This window comes from Pararge aegeria, chromosome 15 (assembly GCF_905163445.1).
Source record: "Pararge aegeria chromosome 15, ilParAegt1.1, whole genome shotgun sequence".
Classification (NCBI taxonomy): Eukaryota; Metazoa; Arthropoda; class Insecta; order Lepidoptera; family Nymphalidae; genus Pararge; species Pararge aegeria.
The window spans coordinates 14,261,387-14,285,730 of NC_053194.1; the positions used below are offsets into that span (position 1 = coordinate 14,261,387).

At 36.5% G+C, this 24,344-nt stretch overlaps 1 protein-coding gene across 1 annotated transcript; it reads right to left on the bottom strand.

The window, feature by feature from the left end:
• Positions 1 to 1,834: 1,834 nt before the first annotated feature.
• Positions 1,835 to 23,830, bottom strand: LOC120629719 (RNA polymerase-associated protein CTR9 homolog). The gene is made up of 19 exons (XM_039898720.1): positions 23,795 to 23,830; positions 23,599 to 23,697; positions 22,594 to 22,833; positions 21,559 to 21,827; positions 20,932 to 21,127; positions 19,070 to 19,297; positions 18,187 to 18,393; positions 17,206 to 17,360; positions 16,209 to 16,379; positions 14,749 to 14,963; positions 13,612 to 13,769; positions 12,895 to 13,023; positions 10,945 to 11,207; positions 9,425 to 9,662; positions 7,952 to 8,157; positions 6,515 to 6,641; positions 5,561 to 5,805; positions 3,753 to 3,989; positions 1,835 to 3,167 (listed from the first exon to the last, which is right to left on the bottom strand). The coding sequence occupies exons 1-19, from the start codon at positions 23,828 to 23,830 to the stop codon at positions 2,978 to 2,980; spliced, it is 3,609 nt and encodes a 1,202-aa protein (XP_039754654.1). The 3' UTR covers positions 1,835 to 2,977.
• Positions 23,831 to 24,344: the final 514 nt, after the last annotated feature.

The window sequence follows — 24,344 nt, forward strand, 5'->3', positions numbered from 1 at the left end:
ATCAAATTGTTTGATATTAGTTACAATAATGATACGTGTTTCGCTCAATTATTAAACAATAAGATTATTACATCATAATCTTTATCCTCGGTCTATTAAAGTCCCACTTTTGGGCACAGGCCTAGGAGAGATTAAGAGCATAAACCCACAAACCTGCTCAAATGTAAGGAGGTAAAGATTTAAATATGCGATTGGGAAATGTTTAGTTGATAAGACAAAAAAACTACCACAGTTTGGTAAGTATACAGTTTAATGAGCGTTCTTGCGCAAATGATTAGCTTTGATCTATGCAGAGAAATTAACGTTGCAGATATTCGGCTTTAGAGTAAATTTGAGTCATAAGGCCAATCTAGATTGTCCCAAGCGTTAGTTGGCCCAAATACTTTATACCAGTTTTTGACTCTGACCTCTGTTAATACTATCATAAAAAAACAGCCCTTGATGAATGGATAGTGCCATAGCTGGCAGTTGCAATCTGAAGCCTCAGTTTTATGGCCTCTTACGAACTGTATATTCACTAAAATGTGGCCCATTGAATTGATGATAAATGGATTTGATGTATCTACTTTAAGTTTAAGTAGGTAGATATGTAATGTGTATGTTTGATCTTCCAGAAGAGTATGGTTGTGTCAACGCTTGTATTGTATTCAAAGCGTAAAAAATGTACAAGTTTTGTATTTAAAGTGCTGCTCATATTAAAAAAAAAATACTATGAATATATGTTCAAACCGTTATATGTAGCCTTCTTTTAACATTCATGATTAAAAATCTTCTTTATTTCTCTTCTTTTTTTAGCTTGAAAAGCGAAACGAAATTGAGAACGGATTTGTCGCTAGATGCGAGTAAATTGATAAATAGGTATTGAAAAAACTTTTGCCGTCGCACTGGTTTTAGTACGATAGACGATTATTCCTATAATTGACGAGATTGACGTTGCCTATGTCCTTTTTCTCATACAAAACTGAGTTGATTCAATTATTTTTGGAATACAAATTTTAACCACGTCTATGTTTCTCTTACTTTATTTTACGTCCGTTTTTTCAAACTTGCCTTGAGTCCTCTGAACATAACGATAAAAAAGGAGATTTTTGTTTGAGAGGTAGAAATGATAGCGACATGTCTACATTAAACTTTGGTTTAGAAAAAAGATTGCTTTGAGGGCATTTGTATTGAGAATCCATACTATCCTCTTTAGGTCTCACAATGCCGCTCCATCCAAACTGATTATTACGGATAACTTAATTTTCCAATAACGGATTAAGTACTTATATTTATTTTAAAAAGATAAAATTGCTGCTCTAACAAAATTGGTCTTTTCAAATATGTATAATTTTGCTGTGTCTCATACTATCTAGGCTCGGGAAATATACAATGTTTTCAAGCGAGTTGTTTAATTTATTTCACCCAAATCAAAAAAAATAAATTGAAATATTTATTTATTACATCCTGGATAAACATTCTTTAGAAGTCTGTTATAAATCTAAGCTCTAAATGGCCAGTTTATAAGTATGTAAAAGTGTAAAGTTAGTCAGATATATAATCGTTTAGTATATGAGTGGGATTAATTCTAAATGTTCAATTAATTTTAATACTTCACTATTAAAAACCTTTTATCTCGCAGCAGCTGTATGCACGTAATTAGGTGCTTTTAGACAATTAAAATGCAGGTAATGCAGGTCTAACTAATAAAGAAAAAAAAAAAGGTACGACTGCTGCTTTGGGTGCACTGGCACACAAACTTGTGTTCCGAGCCCATTAGACTAATAAGAAAATAACACAATTTATGTTAATAATATCTTTATTATCTTATAAATAACAGGACAAGTAGATAGATATATTTCACAAAACTATGATACAAGAAGGAAAACTGAAAATTAATAAGTAAAATACTACAAAAAATTACATGTCACTAATAAGAAAGGAAGTATTGCAAATTTTTATTTGCTAGCTAATAACTTTACGAAAAATACTTTACGCAGACGTTAGTAAACCGAAGAAACCAAACGTATAAGCAAATACATAAGAAGAAACAGAACAAACTCAAATACCACAGAGGTATGAACTAGAAAACAAACGCATCTCGCATTAAAATTGAAGGGCCTTCTATAATCGATACTGAAGTTTTTTTTTCATATTTGTCTGTCTGTCTGTATCTTGGCAGCCACTTTTTTTATTAAAAAGTTCATACATTTTCTACGCAATTTCCAGTGAGTTCCGATGATGGTATGTGGAGACTCATCGCCTATAAACATAGCAAAACTTCCCAGGGCATGCGTAGGACAAGGTTTTGTTAAGCCTCATCTGCCTGTAATTACACCGGCAACAACGCCCTTCAGACCGGAACACGGCTATAAAATCACTACAATGTCAAGTAAAAATGAACCTAAAGCTGCTTATTTTAGAGTCGTAAATTCTGTTCCGATATTTTTTATGAATATGTTCTGCTAGTAACCCTGACTTTAGATGCAGAACTTAAGCTTTGAGGTATAATTAACTGCCTCGTTAGTCTAATAATAAACTACGGAACACGTGGTTTTGTTTCGATTCCCGGATCGGATCAACGTTGTAGCGACGTAGCGACATGTTTTTGTCGGTACCAGCCACGGCCGAAGCCGGACTAGACGGAATTTCTAAACTCAATTGAAATCTGTATCTTGTTGCTACTAGTTAGTAGTTGACGTTGGGTAAAGTTAAAACGTTCTGCAATCACCTGTGTGCGTTAGCCTTAAGTCACACAACGCACTCTTTAATATTTGAAATGCTACTGACGTCATCAGCATTGTGTGGATGTTTCAAAGTAATGCGATTGATTCCAGCACATAAGGGACATACGCCAATATTCAATTCATACAGTTGCTGATGACGTCAGTCGCATTATAAGTACTTGAGAATTACATTGCCGTCGGCGCGTGCGTACTCCACGATCAGCATATAACTTTAACTAAGCATATTTACTATTCAGTATTTACAATAGTAACTAATTTTCATCTTCACTCGCAGAAATAGACTTCCTAGATTCGGGAGTGGCCGGTCTCGAATTTCGGGAACCGGATCTGGATCTCGAACCGGAATGCGAGCGGGAACCGGAGCGGCTTCGGGAACCGCTCTTGGATCTCGAACGAGACCTTGAAACGCTTTTTGACTTTGATCGAGAACGGCTTTTAGACCTGTAAAATTAACATAGAATTTTTTTAACGAAAAAAACACACTTATAAATGTAATACTAACGAAAAATTAAATAAAGTTTTGTATAAATTATGCAGGAATACTATGTGCAACAACTAGCTTCCAGTAGCGAAAATATCGAGCCCATATCGCCGAATTAGCGTATCTGACAAATCATATATTTTACAAAAGAAGCTTCATTTGTATATTTAAATTAACCTTTTTTGGAACACATTTTATTTGTTGGTTGCGCTAATTCGGCGATTAAGTCTTTTTTAGAATAGTTGGGTGTATATCAATACAGAATACATCTGTGTAACCTGTTCGAAAGTGCACGCGTGATGTTGTGTGATTGCGTTAACAATGCGTATTTGTGCTATAGCATTAATCGTCGTTGTAATGCTGTTAATTTTTGAAGAGTTTTCTGTCTTCGAAACTCTTAATCTGATTCATATGAAATTTAAATGGGAATAAACAGCTTTAAACAAAATAAGAATAATTCAAATAGGTCTATTAATTACGGAGTTATGCTCGAACATACATAAAGGAAAAAATGTTACTTAAAAAGTCATAATCATAATATCTACCTTGAGCGAGATCGCGACCGACTCTTCGATCTAGATCCGCTTTTAGATCTCGACCTTGAACGGCTTTTCGACCTCGATCGGCTCTTGGATTTAGATTTGGAACGGCTTTTAGATCTTGATCGGCTCTTGGAACGCGATCCACTTTTTGATCTCGAACAGCTTTTAGATCTGGAGCGGCTTTTCGCTGAGCCAGAACGGGATCGGCTGCGTGATTTAGAACGACTCTTGGAACGAGATCTGAAAGATGAAGCAGCAATTAGTTAAAAGTTATTTTTTATTCCACTGGTTAAAAATATTCCTTACAAAACGCACGCCGGGTGTCATGGCCGCACTCGTGACGTCATAGGTAAATTAGAGCTTTAGTAAGTCTTTGTTCCATAGCTAAAGATTGTTAATTTTGGTATTGCTAACAAAAACTTTGCAATTGATAGTTTGAAATCACAAAATACTCGATGCACGTTAAGATTTTCGAATTTCAAGCGGTAATTATGTTTATATAGACGTGGCGTTGAATTCAGCGTTTTACCTGGCATGGCGTATCGCTAGAATTTCCATTTTTATTAAATAATAATCTATCTTCGAATATAATCGGCGTTGATATTGGGCGTTAATAGCTGTAACACAGTTTTTAACTAATACAGTTGTCACCGTTCCTTAGATTATAAGAATCCGTTGTAGATGTTACACAATAATGACAATTATTGTGTAACATCCAATATATTTTGAAAATTAAGCTTTATTTGCTATACTCCGCGAACAGTCCAGTGCGTAAGGAACTGTTCGCGGAGTATAGCAAACGAAGCTTAATTTTCATAATAAATTTTGGATTTCCGCAAAGTAACGCCTGCTTCTATCCAATATTTAATGTTGACCCAAGTCAGTAAATGGATGTCTAAATAAATTTGAAAGATAATTTGATATCCATCAATCTCAGCTCCTATCCTATAGAATAGTATTCTTAAAGGAAGAATTGAGATCGCATTGCTAGTTGATTCGTATGATAAAGGTCAACATTCATTGTTGACCTTTATTTCTAACATTTCTAAATAAAAATACGTTTTTCATAATACATGCATCATATATCATTCGATGAACATAGTATATTTGAATTTCGTTTCCTGTCATTATATCTCGCACTAGTCCCGACGTATGACGATCGGTCGGATAACTAACAAGTCATTGACGGCTGCGTCTTTGTTGATTAGGGTTGGGTCGAAGTTGGCATGTCTGTGGGTGCTTATACTAATAATAATAACGTTTAATTCAGATAAAAATCCATAGCTACAACAATAACAATTATCTTATTTACTATATTAATAATCTTAAATTAGCCAAACCTATAAATGATAAATTATTAGGAATCTCCTAACGGTAAGTACCCTCTTGAGCACTTGGTGTGTGAGTGTGTACCAACCCGGTTCCCAGCTCCATAAAGGGATTTTCCCATTTATTGTTTAATATTTTCAAACAATTGTTGGAGCCTCCGCGCATTCTGCTCATCATTGATGCAGATCTTTTTCTCATGATTGCGTAGAAGTCATCAACGTGATTCTCCGCAAACATTTTTGATGCACCGCAGAAGCGTGGCAGCCCCAACAATTCTCTGAAGCCATTATTGTATTGTATACGTACGTTATAAGCCCTCTGTGTATACGCTTAGCCCCTCTAGCAAAATGCATACAAAGCGCGTTGCGAAGGCTGCACTGGGAATGGAATGTCTTAGCGATTTTGATGTATAAAAGATATCTAACGTATGCTTCTACATTTTACCGATTGTTTGTAACTGTCATCAAGTCTATTGTACATACTTGTCACTATCCGATGCGGACATAATTCTTTTGCGGCCCTTGTTAGCTGGTGGACTGCGGCTGCCGCTGTGGCTACGACTGCCGCTACGGCTACGGCTGCGGCTACGGGATTTGCGGCCGCCGGCGTCTGAATCTGAATCTGATGACGAGATTGTCTCTTTGGAGACGATCTTCGCTCGTTGTTTTTGGCTGAGTTTGTCGTCGGCCATCTTGGCTTTTTCGCGTCGCCCGATGCCCTTTTCTCCCTGCAAAAAAATACACGCATTGGTTACTGAATATAATGACAATTCAAATATTGATAGTTTAAAGTTTTATGAAATATAAAATCACTGGACTTCAATAATTGAGCCCAGCCAAATTTCAGAAAACATTCGAAAAATGCATTTGCTTTTATTTTTATCTCCCATCCCATTATTCATTATAACGTTAGCAGTGCTGTTAAGAATGTGATATCGACATACTACTGTCAAGTTAAAGAAAATTAAACCCGCATTTGAGGTTTAACGCTGTCTGCGAGCTATTATAAAAATTGGTGCCGCCGTTGAGACGAATATATGTCACAAAAAACAGGCACAGTTTAGCATTTATATAATACTAGCTGTTGACCGCGTCTTCGTCCGCGGTTATTTTTGCTTTTACAGCATCACGTAGGATCACACTTTGTGTATAATCAACGCATCAAAAGTGCCATGTCTATTGAATGAGTGTCTATTTGAATAAAGAAATATTTGACTTTGACAATTAAAGTGTAGTTCAACAGATATTACTAAGCTGTTATTTTTAAAATCGGATGTAGTTTTTATAAAGAACAAGTACTTATGGAAGGGCATTCCAGATCCTTAAAGTTCGTATCAGAAACGAAGATGAAATAATTTATTATTTTATATTATGGGTTCTTCCAAGTTTAGTTAATAGATAAAAAGAAAATTATTATTAAAGAAAAATATATTTTACCTTCTTGCGTCCCTTCTTGCGCGGAGCATCGCTATCGCTGTTGCTGCCGCGATCTCGTTTCTTGCTCCTACCCCCCTTGCGACCTTCCCCTGCCTCGCGTTTGCGCTTGCGCTGTTTTGGCTCCCGACTGCGTGACAAAGCAGTTGCACATTGTATTAACCCTCATAGTCCAGTGGGTAGGACTGCGACTTTACTTTCGGTGGGCCGAGTTTGAATCCCAGCAAACACCTCTAACATTTCTATGTTATTTATTTATTTATTTTTATTACGACTACCAAAAAAATTACATGTACTATAGTTATGAATAAAGCTAGCCTTAGGTTACTGATGTCACATAATTTCACGTATAGGTAGTCACAGCATGTACTGGTTATTATGTACAATAACTCAATTATATACAAGCATTATTATATATATATATATATATATATATATATATATATATATATATATATATATATATATATATATATAATAATAATAAAATTTGAACAGAAATATAAACTTACATTACCAATGTTAATATTTAAGGAACTAAAGTTTTAATAATTTTAGTTTTAAATGTATCGTTTAACAAATCCTTGCACTCACTTTTAGCACTAAATTCATTATACAATCTACTTAGCCTATGTATTAAGGAGTGGTGGCCGAGATTAGTTCTATAAAATTTGTGAGTGAACAGTGTAATAGGGCACCGCGGCTTACCAGATCCAGAACCTTAATGTATATTATGCACGTATGAAATTTAAGGCCTAAAGTCAAGTCCCCTAAACTTTATATCCGTTCAATCGGTTATGTCGTAACTTAAGACGGCTTAAGGCATTATAAGAGTTTTTTTTACCTAAATCTCTAGGCATCCATTAAGGGATGCCGATCACTAGGTTTAGTGAAAACGAGCATTAGTGGCAGAGCTCGACTTTACTTTCGGGAGGTCCAGTACGAATCCCAGCACGCACCACTAACCATTTTTAGTTATGTAAATAAATATATTACGACAATACACACATCGCCAATTAGCCCCAAAGTAAGCGTAGGTTGTGTTATGGGTACTAAGATGACGGATGAATAATTTTTATGAATAATACACATAAATACTTATAATATATAGATAAACACCCAGACACTGAAAAACATTCATGTTCATCACACAAATGTTGTCCAGTTGTGGGAATCGAACCCACGGCCTTGGACTCAGAGACACTGCCCCATTCGGCGGTCAAATGTGATGTGTGATGTTTTTTGATCGCACCGGAACACTAAATCGCTTACAGACAAAGACGAGCCGTCTTTGTCTGTAGGGTGGTAACCAGCCACGGCCAAACCTCCCACCAGAGCCAGACCAGAGCAAAATTGTACCCGTGACCTGCTGCTTAAATTCACAGCGCTCACCGTTGCGCCACGTGATGATGACGCTATGATAGAAAATGGAGGTCATACCCTTCTTCCCGCGGCTTGTCAGGCTCGCTGCCCGAGTCGGACACGTACTCGTCCCGCCTGCGACCGCGCCCCTTGCTTTTGCTTTCGCTGGGCATGTCCGCGAACAGCAACGCGTTCTTGGTCTTCTCCATGTACTCCTGCCGTTTCTGCGACATCTCCACCGAGCTCTTGGCCATTTGCTCCTCGCGGCGCTTGCGCTCGTCTTCCTGTAAAGGGATATAAACGTGTTTTACTTTTCGTTACACGTTCAGTTAAGCTAAACAGATCTCTCAATGCAAACAGCAACTCCAACGAAATTGAGGGACTAGACGTGTTTTACTTTTCGTTACGAGGTCAGTTAAGCTGAACAGATCTCTTTCGATGCTAACAGCAACTCTAAAGAAATTGAGGGAATAGAAGTGTTTTACTTTTCGTTACGAGGTCAGTTAAGCTAAACAGATCTCTCGATGCAAACAGCAACTCTAACGAAATTGAGGATATAGACGTGTTTTACTTTTCGTTGCGAGTTCAGTTAAGCTGAACAGATCTCTTTCGATGCTAACAGCAACTCTAACGAAATTGAGGATATAGACGTGTTTTACTTTTCGTTGCGAGTTCAGTTAAGCTGAACAGATCTCTTTCGATGCTAACAGCAACTCTAACGAAATTGAGGATATAGACGTGTTTTACTTTTCGTTGCGAGTTCAGTTAAGCTGAACAGATCTCTTTCGATGCTAACAGCAACTCTAACGAAATTAAGGATATAGACGTGTTTTACTTTTCGTTACGAGTTCAGTTAAGCTGAACAGATCTCAGATCAGAGATAAGAATTAATATAACCATGAAAAAATATTGACAACTAAAATAAATCCTAAAAGGAAACTATAACTTAGAAATGAAAAAGATTATGGATTCCTGTATCATGGATCCTTGTGCAGTTGAGCCTGCTTCATCAGATCTGCTATCTGTGACGTCACATACCTACTTTTTGCAGACACCTTCCTTTGCTCGCATCGTAGACCGATAAATCTTAGTGTGGCTTACGTCGTGCCAATGAGCCGGTTCAGTGGCGTGCACAGGGTTTTTTACCAGGGTAAGCAGGAAGATGCCTCAAAATGGAAAAAATCCTTCGCATTCATGAGTTGTACAAAAGTTTTAGGGTAGGCAGTGCTTCTGTGCATGTATGAAGTGCACGCCACTGAGCCTGTTACAATATAGCTGTTACTTGTAACGTCACATACCCGCTGGCTGTGGAAGGCCTTCCTTTGCTTGTGCTGTCGATCTCGCAGCTAGTATTGTTTACGTCGTGCTCTTGCCATGTGCCATTGAGTCTACTATATGAGAACTGCTACCTTTGACGGCACATACCTACTGCGTGCAGATACGTTCCATTTCTCGCATTGTCGACCAATAAATCCTATTGTTGCTAACGTCGCGTCGTGCCAATGAGCCTGTTGGTGTTATAATACATCTATTACCTGTAATTTCACATACCTGCTGCTTGCGGAAGGCCTCCCTTTGCTCGCGTTGGCGGTCCCTCAACTCCAACTCCTCTTGGTGCTGACGACGTGCCCTTGTCACGTGCCATTGCGCCTGCGACAGTAGATCGGCACACGTCCGTGCTTCTAACGCCGCAGCGTTTGCTGAAGTTTCGTTCGGGCGTTTTTCACCTTCTGGATGGTCGGTCCTTTCGCCCTCTACGCCCTCCACGTTAGAGAGCCGCGTGAAATATCTGAAGGATAATATATAATAAATACTAATAAATAAATATACTACGACAACACACACATCGCCACCTAGCCCCAAAGTAAGCGTGGCTTGTGTTATGGGTACTAAGAGAGCTGATGAATATTTTTTTATGAATATAATATACATAAATACTTATAACATACAGATTAACACCCAGACACTGAAAAACATTCCTGTTCATCACACAAACAATTTCCAGTTGTTGGAATCGAACCAACGACCTTGGACTCAGAAAGCAGGGTCGCTGCCCACTGCGCCACTCGGCCGTCAATAATAGTGTGTTTATCGAAGATCAACAGATGACCTTGATACATACAACGTGTAAATGAAAAACGAATTAATAGTTCACAGGCTTTAGAGGTACCTACATTATGTACTGTCTCTAAGATTTATCTGTTTAACTGAAAACCTAATAGTTTTTGAGTAAACCACTGCGATAGTTTTGACTGCAAGAAATCAGATACAGCCCAACACGAATAATGAAAATCATGTGACTCCTGTAACTTTTTTAAGGTATGCGTCACGTTTCTACGTGCCATCGTACCGGAACGTAAAATCGCGTAGCGACACATCTTTGTCTACAGGGTGGATATTAGATATTTGAAATATTATTTACTATTCTATAGATACAAATTTTAATGTTCAATAAAAATAATAATGATAAAAAAATTCAAAACAAAACACAAATTGCCCTCTGCCGGGAATCTAGCCTCTAACCCAAACGCATGACCACAGCACTAACAGAAACAAACAAAAATTCAAAATACATTTATTTCAAGTAGGCCTAATATAAGCACATTTGAAACGTCAAGTCTGTCGGTGTGTAGTGACTTTACCACCGGTCCAGTAGGCAGATTCTACCGAGAAGAAGCCGGCAAGAAACTCAGCAGTTGCTCTTTTCCAATATCAATAATTTACATTAAGTATATCTTTTCAAAATTCATTTTTCTATCTTGTGAGAGATGAAAGCGGAGCCGGATGCTTCCAAGCAACCTTGTCATTAAGAAATTCATCAATTGTATAATAACCTCGCTGTAATAAATGTGTTTCAACACATTCTTTTAACTTATGCATTGGTAGGTCCAAAATTACCTCAGGAATCATATTATAAAAGCGTATACTCAATCCCACCCACTTCTGCACCTTTCGTTACAGATACAGTTATACAGTTACTAACAATTATTTTTCTATCTCGGGATGAAAGCGGAGCGGCATGCTTTGCTACTTGAACAGAAGTAGATAGATTTCTTTAATAATTCACTCACCTATGCGAAACATGAAGTTCGTGTACGGCGCGCAACACGACCTTGAGCTCGGAGCGTTCGTCTTTTAGCACGTGCGCGGCCAAACGACGCAATGCGAGCGCAGTATTGTACAACAGGAAGGTGTCGTGCGGGGCGACTCTACGCGCTTTGAGGAGCGCGGTGCGTGCGACGCGCGCACGGCTCGCGAACGTTTGCGCGCGAGCCAACCACGTCAGCCACTCCACGTCGTGGTGCATACGGAATTTGCGAATGCAATTCTCGTACTGGAATGTAAGATCATATAACAATAATTTATATTATTTTAATTTAATATTACTAATAAATCTGTTATAAGAGCTTAATTTATATTTATATTATTACAAGATGTGCCCTGCGGCTTTGCCCGCGTAATTTTGGGGGGCAGCGTACTGCTACATAATCTACACCTATATTCATATATGAGGTTTTTAGATTTTTTCACAAACATTTTTTTATTTTACGTAATTTTTTTTTTCAATGAAAAGTATACCACATTATTTCTAATACCTTCAAGAATATGTGTAAAAAAGTTTCATGAAGATCGGTTGAGTAGTTTTCGCGTGAAAGCGTAACAAACAAACTTACATTCACATTTATAATATTAGTAGGGATATTTAATAATCTTTAGTTAGATACTTATTCAGGTGTGTAAATTTTTTTTTAAATTGTGACCGGAGATAACAACGATAATGCTGTATACACCTATAATTGATTATTGTAAGGGCACTAGACAGAATTTGTAATTCTAACACATAATTTTATTTTAATGAATGTAGTTACAATTAATTGCTTGTGACACACAAGCAATTATGAATAAATGAATGAATAATAAAAACTGTCCACTGAAACAATCCCTATCGTAATATCTGCGAATTGTTTAGCCTAGGACAATATCTAAGGCGACTGGGGTTCCGTGGTAGCTCACTGGCAGAAAGCAGATATGCAGAAAGTGGTGTTGCTGGGAATGATAAGAGTAAATTTTTACGGTGAACCCCGTCACAAAAAACCGACACCCTAAAATTACCTAAAAATTCAAATTCAAAATTCAAATTCAAATTCAAAATTTCTTTATTCATGTAGGCCTATCACAGGCACTTTTGAAGCGTTCATACATATTTGTTTACATAATTGTAACGGGATGGTGATAACTTTGTTCGCCAACTTAAATCTAAAGCTACGAGGGTGCCAAACGCGCCCTGGTCTAAGAAGAGCCCACAACAAACTTAGCCGGGTATATAGTCAACAAAGTAAATGTAAGGACATCTACGTTTGTTTGCGTGAGAACTGACAACTGTATTCACAATATGTATTTATTTGTGGTATTTAAATAAACTTTATTTAACTAGATAATGCGTTAAAATTTAACTTTCAATGTATTAAATACGTTTTTTCTTGTTAGTGTTGTTTTTTCTAAAAACTCTAGGTTAAGGCGAAAGATAAATATTTTGAAAAGTTTTTTATCTTGTTACGCCAAAGAAGTATAACTTCTAAAGCGTGTACATAAGTACACGCACGTTTTTTTGAATTTGAATTTATGAGTGCGTCAGTGAAGGAGCTTTTAAAAAAAAAATCCTTAAGGACAGTTTGTATAAGTTACTAATTTGTTAAGTTTAATGAAACGAAATGAAATATTTATTTTGCTAAATATGGGTAATTTTTAAGTTATTGGTGTTTAGGATATAAAGTTCCAACATATTCTGTTAATACATCAACATGCAAAATTTAGACATTAAGTCATATTAATACTAAAAAAATAATGTTCTGAGATTCAATATACATTTGTCTCCGGTTTTCTTGAAACCTTAAGGTAATAAGGTGCATTCGGTTTAATTTCTAGGATAAATTCGTGCTAGTTTCTTCAGAACAATAGACAACCTGAGGATAACATTACAATTCAACTATCTAAAGAAAAATAGATTATAAATACTTCACCATCTGTATAGCGTTGATGTACTGCTTCTGCTCGACGTATATATGGGCGATGTTCATCCAAACGTCTGGGAAATCCGCCGTGGCCTCGCGCACTTGTGCGAATATATCACGCGCCTCGATTATACAGCTCTAAGGAAACATACTTGGTTTTACACATCGGTTTTATAATCACAAATATCTTCTCTTCAATATTTTTTCGCTTCGAAGAATTCAATAACAATTTGACGGCCGATTGGCGCAGTGGGCAGCGACCCTGCTCTCTGAGCCAAGGCCGTGGGTTCGATTCCGACAACTGGACAATGTTTCTGTGATGAACATGAATGTTTTTCAGTGTCTGGTATTCATATAATTATTCATCAGTCATCTCAGTACCCATAACACAAGCTATGCTTACTTTGGGGCTAGATGGCGATGTGTGTATTGTCGTAGTATATTTATATTTATTTATTTATTAATTATAAATTTAATAACAGTATACATTGTTTGAATCTCATTTTGGAATACTCATAGATTTGTTTTTCAGTGTCTGGTATTCATATAATTATTCATCAGTCATCTCAGTACCCATAACACAAGCTATGCTTACTTTGGGGCTAGATGGCGATGAGTGTTTTGTCGTAGTATATTTATATTTATTTATTTATTAATTATAAATTTAATAACAGTATACATTGTTTGAATCTCATTTTGGAATACTCATAGATTTCTTTATCTCACCTTATGTGCTAGAACACATCCGATTCCATTAGCCGCCCAGATGTTCTTGGGATCGTTCTTGAGAACCTGTTTGTACATCGCCAGCGCTCGCTCTTGATGCCTCTTCTCGCGATCTTTCTCACGGCACGGCTGGTGCAACGTCTGTAGCCATACGTTACCTGCGGGATAGAATAATACATTCTGAAATCGAACGTCTGCCGTCACGGCCACCGGCATGTCGCGCTTCTATGCCGTCATGCAACCGCTCTCGATTCCCTCGTGTATAATGCTGGCATTTATCATAGACAAATATTAATTTTATCAACGAAACTATAGTTTTTTTAATGATACCCTAGTTATAGGTTTTTGTTCATTGTATATTTTTATATTAATATTAAAGCCGGCGGATTGGAGCAGTGGGCAGCGACCCTGCTCTCTGAGTCTAAGGCTGTAGGTTATATTTCCACAACTGGAAAATGGTTGTTATGAACATGAATGTTTTTCAGTTTCTGGATGTTTATTATAAGTATTTATGTTACATGTTTTTCAAAAAAATATTCATCAGTCATCTTAGTATCCATAACACAAGCTACGCTTTATTCGGGGCTAGATGGCGATGTGTGTATTGTCGTATTATATTTATTATTTATTTAAATGTTTTCCAACTGTATTAATATTACAATTAGAATTTATAATTGAACGAGGATTATTGTGTATTATAGAAGAATAATTGTTAAGATTATTCATTGTAAAGTCAACATCTCCTGAGGATGCTGCGGTTTTGGAGCGAAACGTGCGTAAAGGGTACATTGCCGAAGATCTGTTTGGTGTGGAGTATAAAGATTGAAGAAATTTTAAATTACACCACACAGATTCTCCTGCTTTTCGCGGAGTATAGCAAACTAAGCTTAATTTTCATAATATAGACAATCATTATTTTACCTCTAAAGTTATAAACGTTTACCATAAAATGGGGAAAATGCGTGTTTATGAGTTTGTGAGTTTTCACGTTTTTTGGGGACACAATGCACTGCATGTAATAACGGCTGAATGAGGGTTCTGTATGTTCTTAATTCTGTGCGAAGATACCACTAGTTTGCGAGTCTACAAATGTCTTAATAAGAGTACCTATTAGATAATTCGAATAGTCCTACTCACCTAAAGCAATCAATGAGTACGCATCGTTAGATGTAGTAGAATTTTGTAAGATCCTCTCGAACTTCTTCTGCCCTGGTCCCCACTCCTGCTGCGCCAAGTGAAGGTTACCCAGCAATGACCAGGTATCTGGATGCTCGGTATTAACTTTCAGAGCTTCCTTGAACCAATCGGACGCTTCGTATATTTGACCTTTGTCACGGGCCATACAGCCTAACCTAAAGATGAAAAAAAATTAAAAATGGTATAAAAAACCAAACCAATTTCTACTTTATATTAATTAACAAAAATCTTATTTTGCAAATTGAAAAATGGAATAATCTCATCAAAATAGTGTATTGTCATCGGTTCTCAATGTAATATCTACAAAGTTTGAACAAAATCAAGTCCAAAGGAATCAGTTGCAAATCACATTCTTTTTTGCCCAGCAATTTATTGTGCTCATACACATTTATAGTATAAAACGAAAACCCTTGTGTTCAAAGCGGACGGCAAAAGACTATATTACGAATAACTTTTCCACGCTAGCGGATAAAAATGGTTACACAGTCGAATTTCGCAGAATTAAAGGAAACAATGCAGCTAGAATCCTGAGTGACAGGCTTAACGAAGGCAGCTGTAACCCTAAGTTGACCCTTTAACTCAACTTTTCACACCTCGCTAGGCCATAAAAAACTAATTACAATCTATACTCTATGCAGTGGCGTGCATAGAGTATAGATTGTATGTATAGATTGTATGCATGTATGCACGCCATATGCGCATGCATGCGCATAATGCACTGCATAGAGAATAATAGAGTATAAAATAAAACAACCTTCGAAACAAGTTATAAAAAACTTAAGGATAGGCATTGTAAGAGTTATAAAAAGCCTACCCTTTAGTATTTATAACTCGTCCTGGAGTTTTTATTCATTTTATGTCATTTGCATGCTCTGTGCATAGCCTCTATGCACGCCACTGACTCTATGGTTCGCGATTCACTTTGGTGAGTGACAGGGACGCCATCATACGTTAGAGCGAGATAACAATACTAGAATAAACAGATTTATTCAGATACGCCGTTCTCGATGTTCCTTATTCAAATCATAAAAGCCCCTAGGGTCTCCACTAAAACTTTACTCGCCCGCTAACCCTGTTTTTAAATCCTTGAACTTTCAATACAAGGCTATATTAATAGTTTTAAATGACAATGTGAGATGGTGATAACGAAAAAAAATAACAACCGGCTAAGTTTGTTGTGGGCTTCTTCTTAGACCAGGGCGCGATTGGAACCCTCGTAGCTTTAGTTTTAAGTTGACGAATTTAGTTATCGCCAAAAACTCACTTCTATGTCATATTTTACATGTAATGTACGCATCAAAAGTGCCATCTATGTGCCTGTTTGAATAAAGAAATATTTGCCTTTGACTTTGACTATACAATAAGGCAATGCCGAGCGAGTGGTTTGCAACGATATTTACCTCAAATAGCAGTCGATATAGTTCGGATGCTCCTTCAAGATATCCTTATACTGTTTCTCGGCTTTGTTGTAAACGCACAGCGCTTCGTTGAGCCTCGCCAGGTTATACATAGTGGTGACCGCGATAGAGTTGTAGTATTGTGCGTCCAAGGTCTCCGCATCTACCTTCTCCCTAAAAACATAAATACGACATTCTATTGAATCGCCAAGTTCAACGTATCAACTTTTAGTGTAGTTAAATAGTTCAAACACGTGTTAATTCTGGACGGCTCATTTAATTTAAAATGCCGTGTAGAGAATGTATCGAAAGCATTTATTAGCACTAAAATTGGCAATTGTATTATTAACAAATTAACATGAAAAAAAAATTGCATTTCGTTCTTTTTTTAGAACCTCAAAAACTATTAATATTTAAGGAATAATAAAAAAGATGGAATAAATAAATTATTATTATTTGTTCTCGAAGGCGTTTAAAGTCCAACAATCCGTACAGGGCCAGCATGGTGGATTTACCCCTTCTCATTCTGAGAGGAGACCTGTGCCCTGTATTGGGATTATATGATGACGTTAATGATGGTGATGATGATTGATGATGATGATGATGATGATGGTGGTGGTGGTGATGGTGTTGGTGGTGGTGGTGATGGTTGTGGTGATGGTTGTGGTGATGGTGGTGATGGTGGTGGTGGTGGTCATGGTTGTGGTGATGGTGGTGGTGATGATGAATGATGATGATGATGGTGGTGGTGGTGATGGTGTTGGTGGTGGTGGTAATGGTGGTGGTGATGGTTGTGGTGATGGTGGTGGTGGTGGTCATGGTTGTGGTGATGGTGGTGGTGATGATGATGACCATGATGATAGTATTATTATTATATAGCTGCAGCGGTTGAGGCGACACATAATAAGCAACAAACAAGACAGAATAATAATGGAGTAAATATGTAAACAGTCCACACGGGTGAAGCATCTTGATGTAGTAGAAAGTAACCTTTATTTACCTCTCTAGTGCTTCTTCGAGATATTTCTTGGCCTCAGGCAGGTTGCCAAGGCGATAGTGTAGGGCTGCGACGTTGTTCAATATTTCGGCCGGTATGTCCGCATTTACATTGTCCTTGAGAATCTTCATCGCAGTTGTGTATGCGTTAAGTGAACCCTGCATTCAACAATAACAATAAGATAAACTTGGAGGGACTATTAGGAACCTTTGTAACCTCAGTTTTAACTTGAGGATTTAATTTATCACCATCACTGTATTTAAGAAAATCAACCCTCAGACCTCACGCTATAGAAACAAATTGCCTCCCCGCCATCTGGACAGATAATTTTTTCCTCGCACTAGTAAATTGTGGGTCATTTACTTTGTTCCATCAAAACTACCATTTACGGTTGTTAAGAAGTTTGTCTGGTGTGAGGCTTTGGCCGTGGCCACCCTACCGACATAGACGTGCTGCTAACCGATTTAGTGTTCCGGTACGATGTCGAGTAGAAACCTGTCAGGGGTATGTCTACCATACTCCCTAACATGTTAGCCCGCTACCATCTTGACTGCATCATCACTTACCACAAGGTGAGATTTCATTCAAGGGCTAACTTGTAGTGGAATGAAAAAAAAAAGAAATTTGTTTATCGGCCTTGAGCCGATAAATACATTTTTTAATATCCGGTAAAGGATTAGCAGCAGATGTTTATATGTTAATAACTTAAGATCAAATTACCTGCTTGCTCTTTTGTCAACTATTTATTAAATAAAGAAAATAATGGAATAATTTATAAGTACGCATCAAAAGTTCCTTGATGAATCAAAAAATCTCTTTGTATAAACGGTTTTGACCCGTATCTGTAGCTCCATTGGTGACTAACCTTGAGATTTCAAATTTATGTTTTTGCTTGGCTAAGGAGAGTATGTTATGTTGTTGTACTGTATAAGCATGTAAGGTCAAAGCAATCCCTCTTGTCTATGAAAGAGATAGGCTACTTACTTGTAAATCATTTTGTTCCAATATTTGAGCCAATTCAATCCAAGCCTCCACATCTTCAGGGAACTGTTCAGTGACCTTCTTGAGATGCTGTCTCGCTATGTCCCTTTGTAACTGTGAGGGGGAGTTGGCGTAGAGGGATCCGAGGATCTTCATTGTTTCATAGTTCCCTGGTTGAGCCTTTAGCACTTTCTCAAAGCATTGTGCAGCCTAAAATATCAAAACTCAAAACTAATTGGCATTAAAGCTAACATGAGATCTATATAACAAAGTCAGTATTTGCTTGTGAAAAACTACTCATAGGTTTAGCATACATCTTTTATCTAATTAAGGTTGAGATGAGATCTGTAAACCGAACTCAGAGTTTGTATGTGCTCAGCATAATCTTTCATTTCACTTTTATAAAGTTGTGCTATTTTATATTAACTGCAAGATTTGTGCAATGATTGGGCCAAACATAACGACCGACAAATAAACAAACATTTAAATAGACCATTCCGTATAATTATTCATTACAATTATATTACTTATAAATAGTTTTATTTTGGCATGATAAAAATCTCTTCTGGCTTTTAAATAAAATGAGATATAACAGTTTGGATTTCTTCCGTTGGAACCATCATTCAATCTATCTGACATAAAATCACGTCACTGCTTTGTATCTTTGCATCCATACTAAATTAATAATGCGAATGTGAGTCAGCTTGTATATTTTTCGTTACCATTTTCAGTTAACTACGGCATCGGTTTTGATGAAATTTGGCACAATTATAACTTGTAAATGTACACACACATATCTTTTGTTATATCGTAACAAACAGACGATAAAAATGCGGACGAGAAAGCGAGCAAAATCTTGTTTAAAAATAATCCATGTGAAACTCACGTTTTCCGTGTCACCCCTATAAATATACATCTGTCCAAGTCCGTAATGGGGTAGCACAAAGTTAGGTGGAGCGAACTGCGTAGCCTGGTAGTAGTACTGGAATGCTTGCACGCAATCGCCTTGTGCGTGGAAAGCCCGCGCTAAATGGTGACAGCTCTCCGCCCGCATCGCTTCATTTTCCGTGTTGTGGAATGCGTGTAGTGCAAGATGCTGGACTTTGCTGTAGTCCTGGTATGAAGATACAAGAAATACTCAGATGAGCCCGAATACAGTCATTACCATCATCACTGCCTATTGAAGTCCCACGGCTGGGCACAGGCCTCCTCTTCCATAGACAAAGTCAAAGTCAAAGTCAAAAATATCTTTATTCAAGTAGGCCCATAGGTGGTACTTTTCATGCGTACATAAGAATTACACGGTAGTGAGATGATGACGATAACCACATTCGTAAACTTAAAACTAAAGCTACGAGGGTTAAAAACGCGTCCTGGTCTAAGAAGAAGCCCACAACAAACTTAGCGGGGAGTTTTTTTTTATATATACATGTATATATAGGAGAGACAGTTTTAAAGACCCACCACGCTACTTCAATGAGGGTTGGTGGGCTTTAATAACTATTGTCACAAGCTTTTATAATAAACGGGACAGCTTAACGCGCTCTCCGAGGCTCGGGGGTTGACATCCTAACAGAGATAACCAATGGCTAACAATTTTTGGCCTGATCCGGGATTCGAACCCAGAACTTCGTGATTTGTTGTTAACCATGCTATCTATTAAGCAAACAAGGCAGTCAAGGTACTATATATTTGAAAATTTAATGTACGTCCATAAAAACATTTCTAAATTTAAGAAAAAATGTGACTGCAATAATTTAAACATTAGAAGTAAGAATAAACTTACAGTGCAATATACTAGGTTACATAAAATTCATAATTCGTTTAAAGGAAATTGCATACAATTCTACAATAAACTACCAATTGACATCTTGGAGATGTCTCTTAATAAGTTCAAAGTTTGTATTAAACGTAAGCTTATAGAAAAGTCCTATTATAGTATAAAAGACTACGTAAACGATAAAAAAGCTTGGGTGTAAATTATTGCTCTAACCAGGTTGCTCTTCTAATAATTTAAAATTACATTGTGAGATGGCGATAACAAAAAAAAAAAAAAAAAAAAAAAAAAAAACACCCGGCTAAGTTTGTTGTGGGCTTCTTCTTAGACCGGGACGCGTTTGGAACCCTCGTAGCTTTAGTTTTAAGTTTACGAATGTGGTTATCGCCATCATCTCACTACCGTGTAATTCTTATGTACGCATCAAAAGTGCCACCTGTGGGCCTACTTGAATAAAGATATTTTTGACTTTGACTTTGACTTATAAGAAACGTTAAAATTATTCCAAAATACTATCTTTGGCAACTACTTCAAACTTTAATAAAAAATGTGGGAGTACCCAGATTTAATGAATACAATATCTTCATAAACATTTTCAAGTGTACAGGCATGATGTTAGCAGATTGCCTAAACAATGCATATTTATGCGAGCAATCTGTAATTTGCTTTAATTTTTTGATGAGTTCAATTGTCTGACTATAAAACTCATCATCAGATCTGTATAAAATTTTAATGCGCCAGTAAACTCGTTTCAATTGAAAAATCAATTTAGCAAATTTATGTATAACAGAGTTATGCCTGAATATAAAAAAAAAAAGCTTCAAACCAATTATTAATCCAAATTATAATTTCTTCTTGAATTTGGTTAATAACCTAGAAAAAAATTTAAGGTATTTTTTTCAGAGCAATGGAAATATGCAATAAATGACTTTTAATTTGCATGCCAATATAAAGAGAAAAAGAAAATTTACCTTCTTAAAGAAGAAATGATTAGCCAAATGGTTTAGCACCATAGGATTTTTTGGATCAATCGCGTAGGCCTTAGACAACATTATGACAGCAATCTTATTAGATTCATTCTCTTGTAGGTTCAGCTTTAGTATTGAGAGTCCGACCAATGCACCAACACACTGTGGGTCCAGTTGTAGAGCCCTTTCAAAGGCCATCCTTAAAACAAACATTCAGAATTAGGACTTCATTTGATAGACAATTTTACAGTGAAATTTAAATATATCCTTAACTGCACAAAACTGCCTTGAAGGTCTAGTGGTTAACCTATTCTAACATTACATAACAAGGTTTAAATTTTTTTAATTTGATACCCGGGTCATGTGATCATAACCAATAAAGTCCACAAACCCTCATAGAAGCTGAGAGCCACCTCTCAGCTTCTATGAATTCTCGTCTTACTATGAAACTCCTTTACATTTTTATAGTTAATTTTATTAACATATACATGATTTAGGTGGTAATTGTTTTCTTCAACAAATTAAAGAAAGTATTGACTTCATTTGAACCATAACATGCATTCAGTTTAATAAGATATTGTCTTAATGAAACTTAATACTAAAAGAATAGGCCAATAAAAAAAAAAATACCTGGCTTTGTCTTGATTATTCAGTTTCATAAAACAATGTCCCATTCCAAGTCGTAAAGCAGCTGGACTATTTGGATTTGTTCTTAAGGCCTTCTTATAGAATGCTAATGCTCCTCTATAGTCCTTCCTGTTAAATGCTATACAAGCTTTGCCAAGCAAAGAAGGTACGTTGTTCGGTGATTGATTAAGTACAAAGTTAAATTGTGTATCTGCTTGACCCATCTTATCACCTTCCAGAAGACAGAAGTAGGCACGTCCAAGGAGATGGTTCTTAAAAAATAAACTTGTTAATATTTAATAAATTCAAAATGTATATAAAAATTTGAACCTGCAACTCTCTGGCAAAATCTCACAAATTGTTTCGGCTCGGAAAATATTTATATGCATTTTAAATTTATAAAATTTATAATTCCTTCAAGTGTAGGTAAAAACACAAATGAAATTATAAAAAAACTTGTTAATAATTATATATTGTACAGAAATATTATATATTGTGATAACATGTGCATATTGAAAATCATCAAATCGTGATTATACCGAATGCACTAAAAACCATAATCCTGCATATCACCAAACACTAGTCGCAATAACTTTCGTTCATATTGAAAATGTAAAAGCTTTAAAGTACTCCTAACTGTTTAGAGTTATGCATATCTTCAATTTAGGCAATAATGGTGCTTACATTGCTTTAATGATGCAAGTATACATTATGGGAAAACTTGCATGCCTAACTGATTTCTGTAGGGTTCTTAAAGATGTACAAGTCCTCACTTGGCCAGCGTGGTGGACTTTGGCCTAAACCCTACTCATTCAGAGAGCATAACCCATACTTATAGTGGATGATGATTATTTAAAATTCTTTAGAAACAAAAGTTTGTGCGGTATTATTGGATTGTTGGTTGGTTATGTCATCAAGACCAGCAGTAATTGGACAAACATTTTTCAAATTACAGACTAGCAAATTTGTCAAACTATACACAAGACATAATATATATAGACAAGACACAGGCAATTATAAAATATGATGAGCATTTACCTGATCATACATGATAATTTTATCAGCCATGGTATAAAGTAGTGTTGCCTTGGTAAACAGTTCCTTCTTCTTGTCTTTCGACTTCTCCTTGTTTGCCTCCTGGACATAATAAGCGGCCAGCATGTCCAGGGCTCGCATCTGGTCCCGTTCAAAGTCTCTATAGTCAATGTTGGCATCCACGCGGGATGCCTCCAGAATTTTGAGGAAGTCATCGATTTTCTTTTGTTTATAATAGGCAAGCTAAAATAATATAAAAATATACATTGAAAAAAAATTGCAAACAGGGCAAAAGAAGTGGCATGTTGTTCCTATATGCACTAAAGCATTGTCTAGCCTATAATTTTTTTAAATAACTTATACCTACACATATAGGTCCAATATTTTTCCATTTTACCATACCTTCCTGCTCTACCTATCCTGCTAACCCAAAAAACCCCTGGTCACACAGCTGGGAAAATGTTATAATCGTTTCCCTAGTTAATTTAAGGCTGCTGGACTCAGACCTCTTTCATAAGAAAGGGTTATAGAGTTCAGACCACCAAGCTGCTTCAACACTGCAAACCTTAGTTAAAAATTATTATCAGATGTTATTGATCTAAGCATACACCAAAACATGCTTTCACATCATCAACGCAATGCAATGATGTAGGGCAAAACAAGAAATTGCACAAAGTTGCAGGACAGTACAGATTGAACCAAATCATCTGGTTCTACATGTACCTAATTAAACTGCAGTAGGAATTACAAACAAAATTAAAGAAACAAATAGATAGACACATTAAATAACTAATATAATTTAGTATAAGAAAGAGGTATTTTAATGGCATAAAGAATTGAAATTCCACCTCTGAATCAAGATGCAGAATACAGAGTGTGTGTGTGAATACTTTTTACTCGGTCAAACAGTAGACTCCAGACTGGGAGGACCACTAGGACTGATTAACTGTATTGGTCAGGTCATGTATAATAGATATTTAAAATGTTTATAGGTTATTCGCAACTTACTGCAACATTAATCCAGACATTGAGTTGAGAGCGCTCCTGCTGTAGTATACTAAGCACCTCATCCCCGGAAGGCAGTTGCACAGGATCAAGCTCTATCACCTGTTCCAATTTTAAGACATTAGTTACGCTATTGACATTTAAAAACTGCAGAAAAATCGCGCCGTTCACGTCACAAAAGTTTTGTAAAAATAATCACCTCGTCCGTACTCATTAACGGTATTTCAAGCGACATGTTGATGGCTTTTTTCACTAATCACTTGGTCAAATAGAAAACATCGTAAATGATTTAAGTTTATCAATATCTATTATTTTCACATTATTCAAAAATACATACAACCACAGATTAATGATTATATACCACCAAAGGATAAAGATGAAATTGATAAACCACAGCACAGAAGCATAGATTAATATGTTTTACCGCGGTGTATACCGCGGTGACAGCACAATATTATATATTAAGTGAAGTGTATCTCTGATCCATTATAGAGTAGCATTTATATGTAGCTATAACTGGTTCGGAATATAATTTTTTTTCTTAAACTCGTCAAGAGTACCTTTCTTAATTCTTCCTAATGAGATACGAAACCCAAAGTGATATGAATTAGCTTTCTTATATAATCCGATTCAAACTTTTTGACTTTTTGAATTTCATGAGTTTCAATGTGCAGACGTACACAAAAAACCAAAAAGCAAATGCTCAACCATAGACTCAAGAATAATATTCTTTACTATAGTGCTTACTG

Coding starts and splice junctions, on each gene's coding strand:
- LOC120629719 (XM_039898720.1), bottom strand. CDS start 23,830: ATGTCGCTTGAAATACCGTTAATGAGTACGGACGAG. Junction 22,834..23,598: donor ATGTCTGGATTAATGTTGCA/GTAAGTTGCGAA, acceptor ATATTATTTTAG/CTTGCCTATTATAAACAAAA. Junction 18,394..19,069: donor ATAGGGGTGACACGGAAAAC/GTGAGTTTCACA, acceptor TTGATATTTTAG/GCTGCACAATGCTTTGAGAA.